The following is a 10,151-nucleotide window of genomic DNA, read 5'->3' as shown; positions in this document are numbered from 1 at the left end:
CCATGTCGAAATGATTGGAGGCCTACTCGAGTTAGACGTGAATGATGTGACAAACTAGCTAATGTCGAAGTCACACCTTATGGTCAGCACTTTACGTGGACTACCCCATCGACGTATCAAGGTACCATAGATGCTTTGAAGACTGTACAACACAGAGAGCGTTATTACAGAAATATATTAGTTAAAGTAGACACAATAGAAAGTAAGACCATTGCCGCATGGGCCAGTCCATTGTATACGATTAATTGATGCGCGTTGTTTGTCCTTGACCTTGAGAGGATCGATGATTTGCCCGATATTCAATGACCCAACTACTGGATGATTTGACTAGGGCTCGGTGACATTTCGCTGGCCCTATAAAATCGTTGACACGCAATTATGCCTATTGGCCGTCAATGGACAAAGATATCGAGAATAAATGCCTTAACTGTCAATCATGCATTCAAGCCGCTAAAAATCCCTTGAAATGCAAACCTCAGTATTGGCCTACGCCTGCATTACCCTGTGTAGGACTTCACGCAGATTTCGCTGGTTCAATCCAAGGAAGAATGTTTCTAATTATCGTAGATACATTTACTAAATGGCCGGAAGTATACACCATGCTGAACTGTACAACATCAGAAACAATCCACAAGTTGTCTACCCTGTTTGGTTGTTTCGGAGTACCAGAGACCTCAATAACGGATGACGGCTCGCGACTCGCCGCAGAATCGTTTAAGCATTTCTGTAGAGCAAACGGAATAACTCATCTCCGTTCTCCACCCTATCGTCCGAAATCAAACGGACAAGGAGAACGCTTTGTGGACACGTTTAAACGAGGATTACTGAAAGGGGGAGGCGAAAGGACGACTGGGCAGGTAATCAAAAAAGTTTTAACATCGTACAGATCCACCCCGAACCCGAAGTTTTCAGATGGCAAGTCTCCTGCGGAAGCCATGTTCGAAAGGCGTATTCGAACCGTCTTCAGAGCCATGTTGTCATCCAAATTAGTGGATGATCTCAGTCACAATCCATGTATCCGTAACTTTAATGTTGGCGACAAAGATGTCATTGAATCCTTCATCGGGAAGAACCGATGGGAGCCGGGAGGAGTTGTACAAAAATTGGGAAGAGTTCTGTTCAGAGTTCGAGGAACTTTTGGAACGTGTATACGACACACAAATCAAATCCATAGGGACAAAAGAACGATACAGACTTGAAAAAGCCGGCCAAATTTTTCGTTAGAGTTAATCTTAGATACACTTATGCCACACAAGCCAAAGAACACTGAGAAAAAGCCTCGGACTAGGAAGACGTCAATAATAATGGGACGCCACCACAACCCAGTTATCGAACTACAAGTAGATCCTAGAAAGAAATCTTATTCGGGGGAGATGTTGAGTCGGCTTTCGGATAACTTCAACGGAGCCTTCAGGGGCCCAAAAGGAGCCGAAGAGTCCTAGCCAATCACAGCACGATGGAGCACTCTAGAATTCCAACGTGGCGTGCTACTATTGATCGGTAACATAATATGTCATTAACGGATTGGCCGAAATATGATGTTGATTTAACAAACGCTAACATCTACAAATACCCATGTTTCCTATACAAAAACGAACCTTGGAGTAAAGTATTTCTCCCATACTCTGCGACTTCTCTCTGATGTTCAGATCACTGTGTAGTTCTAGTTGCGGGTTTCCAGAATAGCTTAGGAAACGAATGTAGCGTTCTATTCGCAAGACGGATGAATTTTTGTTTTGATAAACTGTTCTAACTAACGTTCTCATAGAAGTTAATTCTGGGAGGATAGGGAGGGATGTGATTATGATAGGTTGTTTTGCTCATAACCGTTTTCACTCGAATAAAACACTGGTACGTTCCTGGAATAATTTAAACTGAATAGAACACTCAACCAAAACAGAACACAATGAAGCTCGTATAAGAACACGGGAAGAATTTTTTGCTGTTCAATAGGAAACTCACTTCCTATGGTGTCGATAGTTTCAAAAAAAACTCGATGAGTTCTTTGCTTCAAAAATCATTGATCTAGATCACTGTCGGCACTACTGCTACACCAAAGCCAGACTGAAATAGCTGATAACTCAAAAGAGAAAAATCATCTCTTTGATTGCCGGAAAACGAGCACAATAACCGATCTGATAACCATGATCATGACAAGGAATAAATACTACTCCGTAGACCTGGTTATGTCATAAAACTGTTTCCTTCCTAGCTGCGCAAACTGCAATCTGTATTTATCCACAAACAAGGGACTGGTTTGAGAGATACGACTAAAGGTAAATCTGCATTTCAAGTGGCTTTCGGCCTATTTTTTGGGCCCATAAACTAACGTATTTTTATTAATTCTCGCTTAAAACGTTATTATTGTGCCCTTCTCCCTCAAACTGTAACGTTCGACCGCTCAGTTCATTCAGTAATATAAACAGCAGTAGAGTTTCACCAAGTTTTTAGGCGGTAGAATTTTCTTCAACCCATAACGGTATATAGGCAAAAAGACGTCATAATGGATGTATCAGATTTTTATAACATAATCATGGGATAGTCGGAAGAGGAGGTTTTTATTTCAAAGCACACAAATTTTGTGATATCTAACAAGGGACGATGGAAAATATCTTGCTTGCACGGAACAAAGAAGTAAAAAAGAACTTAGCTATGGTGTTCTATTGTAAACAGGAGGTGCTCAGCTAACTCTGAACCACTGAAATTAAGCAATTACGTCAGTTTTATTCCTTGAATCGACTTTCGCTGAAATATAATTTTTATCAGCTCATAAAACAATATCAAGCCATGTCACTATCTTGGTAAAATGATGTTGCCTGATGGAGGACCGCTGTGTTTCGTCCGGTGTCTGACCTTGACACATAACCATAAATGACGAATACTGTTCCACGAATGTCTAGTGCTCCAATGATATACGCTATTGTCCTATTGCTTCCTTCTTCCTCTAGAACTTAATTTCTCTCTACAAAGTCTCACGTCAGGCCTTTTCAAAAAGTCTGAAAATAAGTATAGAGATAGGCAGTAAAGCGTGTTACGAAGCTAAGAAACGGGCTTTCCATAGACCGAAATTAAAGAGGAGACTTGACAATCACGTGGCCACTTGTTAATTACCATCTCCTGGTTGAACCAGCAGTGTTTAATGCACACTTATCCATCGTTATGTGTGATTATGCTATATATATATATATATATATATATATATATATATATCGTTTATTATAATCTCTTCCTGTTTTATTTTTACTCATCAGTCTCCGCATAGACTCTATCTATTAATTTATTTAATTATTTATTCCTCGAGGTTGTAACTTTTTTGAGTGGCTAGAATAATGCCCACTGGAAACTACCGGAGACCAGGATCCCTTCTGAAAAACTAGAAGCAAGGATGAAGTAATCATTATGCTTATACATGCCAATCACAAGGATATCAGATCTATTGCAATGCAAATTTTTTCATTCTTCAGTTTCTGAAACTCACACCTCTTCGGAAGTTGAAATTCACTCTGGCTGTCTAGAAGCAGATCTCAATGAACAAATTGACAACCGACTGAAACTGACATTGAAAATTGAAGTTGGATTTTTATGTATCTGCTCTACTTAAACTTTTTTTAAGGTCAGTTTCTGACACATGGAAATTCGATGATTCTACTTCTAAGCGGATGTTGCTTTTATTTATGGGGATGTTATTATAATTTACTCTGCAACATTAGAAAACTTTGGAATTAAGTGATTCACTATAGATCCGTGAGCTTATGCATAAATGCACACCTTCAGGTGAGCCTATACTAAAAGGAAGCAGTTATCCAATGCCTCCTGGATTTCAATGGTTTTATGACTAAAATCACTCTTTGGTGTATGACTTCGAAGCTCAACAATTTCCAAAACCTATAGATAGTTTAATATAAATGATCACAATGGCGTTTATGTTAATTGTCGTTTAGATACCGTTATTTTATTCGAAATTTCGACGTTTCACTAACCTGCGACATGTCTGAATTTCTATCTAATGTAAGGTGAGAGATATGAGTTAATTAAGGGAATTAAAACAAACATTCACGGGTCTCATAGGATCTCCATTCTGGCTGTTAAACCTCATTCGTTTCCAAAGCCATGCTATCCATTTATTTATTTGAACACAGATATTGGTACAAAAAGGCACCGAATACATATGCATCAAACGTCATTCGATTTGTGTGAGGATCGGGATACTGCTATACATACTAAAATATATGATAAATTGGAGTGTTGTGTAAAGGGGAATCAAAGGATTTTGGAGAACGATAGGTGCATTACATGAAATTGTGCTTAAATAAAGATTTAGGAGGAAATAAGAATTGGATTTATATCGGTTACTGTTATCCACATTGGATCATAATGTTTTAAACCATTTATCACGGTTGTCTCCGACCTTTATTTAATTCATAAAAATGTGTATAATGGGGCACCAAAACATTTATGCCTTATACAAACTAGTGAATTTGTGTATGGGTTAGAATACTGTTCGGGTGCTCAAGCTAAGTCGAGTTTTTTTGAACGGCCACTCACATGCAAATAATTTTCGAAAAACATCTGTGATGGAATAACTAAAGTTTGTGTATACGTTGCGCTTTCATAGACGACAGACCACACTTACAGGAATGCAGAGATTCTTTGCATCGTGCCCAATATTTGATCATTCTGACTTGTGCACCGAGATACAAATGATGCAATTTGATGGAACCCAATCGAATCCTTTATGGTCTTACCAAACTTTCATACATGCTCTCATGGATTGAAGTCGAAATTTATTTGGTATTTAAATGCATTTAGAAAATTAAAGCCTGCTTCGGTTCGGGCACCCGAGCAGTATCTTAGCCCTCACACAAATCGAATGATTTATGTGGCGTATATCTATTTGGTGTCTCTTTGTACCAATGTTTATGTGTTTAAGTAAAATAAATAAAATCAACATTGGCTGGCATTGGAATTACTTATGTTCTCAGTTTATTTGATGCCAGCGTCAGAAAACAGATTTTTTATTCCTGTGAGTATTAGCACTAGCTAGAAACAAGTTTACTTCATGAAGTTGTTACCATAAACAATCATTATTATCTTTTTGGTGCTCTGAAATTCAAGTTTTGTATATTTCATAGTTCATTTGGATTATAAACATAACCACTGAAGTCATTACTTCTGAAGACTTTCATTTACGTTTTTATTTTTCATTGGATTTTTAAAAGTTAGGAATGCCATATGCCAATCAACCTATCGTCACATTAACAAGCTTTAACAATGAAAACATAAAGTTTATACTGGAAGAGACTGATTTAAGTGTAGCCAATGCTATTCGGCGTGTTTGTATCGCTGAAGTCCCTACTCTTGCAATAGATTGGGTACAGATTGAAGACAATAATACAATGTTAAATGATGAATTCATTGCCCAACGTGTTGGGTTAATTCCACTGACATGTGATAATGTAGTTGATAAAATGACGTATTTCCGAGAGTGTCCTTGCCGCGAATTCTGTGAACAATGTTCCGTTGAACTTACATTGGATGTATGTTGTACTACGGATGCACCAAGACATGTTACAGGAGCAGATCTCATCAGCAGTAACCGTGATGTACAACCTGTACCATCAAGAGATGCTGATGACTCGTCATACGTCGGTCAGGTTAGCGCATATTTTCTTGATATATGTCATGTTTAATTTGATATGGCGTGTGCTATCTTTTAAGATTTTGGTTTATCAGAACTAAACTAGGATTTATTTGTCCATTTTATTTACTTACATCTAAAGTTTGTAAAATGTATATAATTCTGTTGAAACGTGGATTTCTAGTTAGTTCACTCTATTAACTTACTTTCTCTGTGTGATTTTCAGGAATCCATACTAATTGTTAAAATGCGCAAGGGGCAACGCCTGAAATTAAGAGCGATCGCAAAAAAAGGTTTTGGTAAAGAGCATGCAAAATGGAATCCAACTGCTGGTGTAGGGTTTGAATACGACCCAGATAATGCCTTAAGACATACATTTTTACATAAACCCGAAGAATGGCCACGTTCGGAATATTCAACTTTACCGGAAAATGAACATCAGGCACCCTATGATCCAACTGGAAAGGTGAGATACTTTTTCAAGATTTAATGCCTTAATTATTTGCATGTATAACAATCACACAATGTACTAATGAATAGTCTAAGGCTTTCGATATCATCCATTGGAATACTTGTTCAAACCTACTTCAACCTGTATAATTTATGTAAGGAGCATGAATTTAGCCTAACAGTCAAGTTTTGGTTTCATTAGGGAATGAATAACCTATAAAATTGATACCACCTATCGCTCATTGGTGAGATAAAAGTTTGTCTCGTTTATCTTTTCATACGGTATTTAGTATATTATGTGACTGGTTTTGAGTGGTTTGTTCCCAGAACACTATTTACTAAGAACGTCCTTCTTGCAGGTTCCGTTTTTTATTTGCAACTGCTGTCCTAACTTATTAACTTCAACTGGACTTAGCTGTGTCGGAACAGTAAATCATTTGTTAAAGATGATACCTCAAGATATGTTTTCGCGACACCTGAACTCCAAATTAGTCTAGTTGTGGCACCCAAAACATTCTTTCGTTAATCATACAACAACATATTCTATGGTGTAACAGACGATCATCTTAAACTTGAATTAGTTAACAGAAACGTATATTGAAAATGTTTCGTTATCACGAATTACAATTTAACAATTATCTTTACATACGTTTGTACAGAACCAAGGCTATCTAGTACGTCGTTCATTAAATATTAGTAGGTCTGTGTTACGTTCCTCAGACAGAAAGTTATGTATGAGTTCAAAACACTCTGTTTCAAGTTTTTCTTAGGAGATGCAGTTGTGTCACTTAAGAAAACCATTAAGTAGATGTAAATAAGGAGTAGAAGTCTTTTGTGATTTTCATCTCAAGGTGCTTATGTTTACCAGTTGGATTGCAACCGTATTTAAGGAGCATGTGTAACGTGAATGTCTGTTTATTTATTTATTTTAACACATAGATATTGGTACAAGGAGGCACCAAATACATATGCGCCACACAAATCTTATCCGATATGTGTGAGGGCTGTGATACTGCCCGGGTGCCCAAACCGAAGCAGGTGGTTTTCTTAGGGGGTCACTCTCCAAGCCTTCGACCTGAAGGTCTGGTCCACAAGGCAGTGGAGCATCGTGAGGAGATGCAATCCCATGGTAGCCGGTGACCAACAATTGGTTCATAGGCCATTTGTTCCTTCAGGATACTGGAGCCCATGTGCACCATTGGTTTGGAATCCGGTTAAAGCGCCGGACATTCGCTTTTCGTCCTCTCATTTTCGTAAGCAACACCCCCGCCACGAGAAGGCAGTGAGTAGGACTTCCCTGGCAGAGACTATATACGCGTGGCCATGTGAGAGCATTTCGAGAGGGAGAGCGGACTCTCCCCACTCTCGGCCGTACCAGGGCATTTGGGGACCAATTAAAGTGCAATTAAACTACAAAAATTTCGAACGACATTACGATACGTAACTGTATGGTGATGAACTATTATTATTTTCAGTAAATTGAACTACAAACACAGATAATCCTTTCTTGTCTTACTGACAGTCTTAAGAAAAAACAAATCCTATTCAAAATGCTTAAAGAATTAAATACTATCGAGATAAATGAGCAATTATTGAATATGGATGTATTTATAATATCCTTGAAATTACAGCAACGATTGTCTCACTGAAATTCTAACAAGACAAATAGGAGACATATATCTTTCAGTCAGTCAGTCACAACATAGGACCAGGCACATATGTGCATCGCTCCAAGTTGCCACACCTCATTAGCACAACAACATGAACACCGGATTCATAGATGTAGTTACTTCAATGGGGGTAATATATATAGAAGAAAAATTGCATATAAAAGTATAGTACAAGAAGAAAGAATTAGTTCGTAGAAAGAAAGATGTGAAGCGACTTTAATTTCATAGTGTAAGGGAAGACAAAGAGTGTATACACCGACGCCATTGTGATCGATTCTGAACCATGTCACTCAGAGTCCCAACCATTGGTTACGATAGTCACGCGGACTCCAACCAAGTAGTCTGCATCTATCAATATGGCTCAGATTAGAAGTTAGTGACTTCAAGCACTGATACCACGTTTAGGTTTGGCCACCCCTAACTTTCTTCTAACTGTTTCCAACACTAGTCAACATTGCGCATCGTGGTGGTGGGTGTTCAGGTGTCTTTAGCCGCATTTATGATGACGAATGCCGTGAACGTGGAAATTTGGGCGCCCAAAACGATTATTGAAATGCTATTAAGCACAATAATGACATAAAAAGTGATGGAAACAATTTCTAGAGATTTAAACTAATCGAAAACACATTTCTTTGTTAATCTTTAATATATTATAACAATACAGCTGGAGTGGTTATGAATACGTGATTTATTATAAGTACCCAAATGATTAAGTAATAGTGGATGTTACTGTTTGTTGGGGCTCGATAACTCGTAACTAAACGATTTTTAAAACAATAATTTTGATGATATAATAAAGTTTCTAAGTCTGAGAAAGTGTGTATCAATACAAGGTATTGTGTCTTAAATCGGAAAAACGGTATTATGCTGAAAAGAAGTCAAAAATTGCATAAATATATCTCATTTCAAGTCAGACCCTTTTAAGCTTCTGTACTCTGACAAAGAACTTTACATCTCCCAACATTACTCGGGTCAACAGCCAGTGCGACTGTAGTCCAGTACCAAATTGTGATCTGGTCATCCATAATCTTTTCCAACCCACTGCTATTATGTCATCATAGCACATTGATGTGACTGATGATTGAGGGTAAATAACAAGTGTCCCAATTATTTCGAACATATTTTGAATCGGTCTTAACAAGTACTCGGAACTCAAACATCCAACGAGAACTACTTTTAACCAGTAATTTTATGGACCACATTACAGCCATTGAATATACTTCATTTTAGAAAGCATGTCATCAAGTCATGAATAGAAGAAAACCCGGTCATATGTTTCAGTTAAAGATCATCCGGTCATTTAATAACCTGTAGACATTCACGTGCCCCCAAATGCCCTGGTACGGCCGAGAGTGGGGAGAGTCCGCTCTCCCTCTCGAAATGCTCTCACATGGCCACGCGTATATAGTCTCTGCCAGGGAAGTCCTACTCACTGCCTTCTCGTGGCGGGGGTGTTGCTTACGAAAATGAGAGGACGAAAAGCGAATGTCCGGCGCTTTAACCGGATTCCAAACCAATGGTGCACATGGGCTCCAGTATCCTGAAGGAACAAATGGCCTATGAACCTATTGTTAGTCACCGACTACCATGGGACTGCATCTGCTTACGTCGCTCCACTACCTTGTAGATTAGACCTTCAGGTCAAAGGCTCAGGGTGTGGCGTCTAAGTAAACCACCTGCTTCGGTTTGGGCACCCGGGAAGTATCCCAACACTCAAATGATTTGTATGGTGCATATATATTTGATGCCTCCTTGTACCAATGTTTTATGTGTTTAAATAAATGAGTTTAGTTGCAGTTTTATTGCAAATATAGTGAATCATGTTTTTTCCCCGTATACTACCACTAAAGTAAATCCCCATCTTTTTTCCTCTTCTTCTTCTTCTTTGAAAATCAACTATTTTTTTTGTTTAGCCAAATCGTTTCTATTTCAATATTGAAACTTGTGGATCATTACAACCAAGAGCAATTATATTCTCTGGTTTAACTGTATTAAAAAGAAAATTACAAAATCTTTTAGATAATTTAACACAGGAAGGTCTTTAAAAATTATTTTAATTAAGAAATTTTTGTATATATATTTAATATTAAAACTTTATATGTAAATAATGTTCAAGTTTCGTTGTTATTTGTCTATTACTTACTTACGCCTGTTACTCCTCACGAAGGAACATAGGCCGCTTACCAGCATTCTCCAACCAACCTTGTCCTAGGCAATCCTTTTCAGCTCCTTCCAGTTGTTATTCATCTTTTTCATATCTGATTCTATTTCCCGACGTAATGTGTTATTTGGTCTTCCTCTTTTCCGCTTCCATTCACGATTCCAAGTGAGGGTTTGTCTCGTGAAGCAGTTTGATGATTTGCATAATGTATGTCCTATCCATTTCCATCGTC

General features: G+C 38.0%; 1 protein-coding gene across 3 annotated transcripts; it reads left to right on the top strand.

The window, feature by feature from the left end:
* Window positions 1-395: 395 nt before the first annotated feature.
* On the top strand, window positions 396-9,866 carry POLR2C_1 (DNA-directed RNA polymerase II subunit RPB3; the record flags this gene model as incomplete). Of its 3 annotated transcripts, none has more annotated exons than XM_012938494.2 (4): window positions 396-857; window positions 5,220-5,654; window positions 5,865-6,104; window positions 9,672-9,803. In XM_012938494.2, 4 exons carry the CDS (start codon window positions 396-398, stop codon window positions 9,801-9,803), a joined length of 1,269 nt encoding a protein of 422 aa, XP_012793948.2. The 3 variants fall into 3 exon arrangements, with proteins under 3 accessions (XP_012793948.2, XP_051072878.1, XP_051072879.1); XM_051218227.1 differs by lacking the exon at window positions 396-857 and adding an exon at window positions 3,567-3,613 and having other exon boundaries at window positions 9,672-9,866; XM_051218226.1 differs by lacking the exons at window positions 396-857; window positions 9,672-9,803 and adding an exon at window positions 3,567-4,013 and having other exon boundaries at window positions 5,865-7,419.
* Between the last annotated feature and the right edge of the window lie 285 nt (window positions 9,867-10,151).

This window comes from Schistosoma haematobium, chromosome 1 (genome assembly GCF_000699445.3).
Source record: "Schistosoma haematobium chromosome 1, whole genome shotgun sequence".
Taxonomy (NCBI): Eukaryota; Metazoa; Platyhelminthes; class Trematoda; order Strigeidida; family Schistosomatidae; genus Schistosoma; species Schistosoma haematobium.
This window is presented reverse-complemented; position numbering and strand designations above follow the sequence as displayed.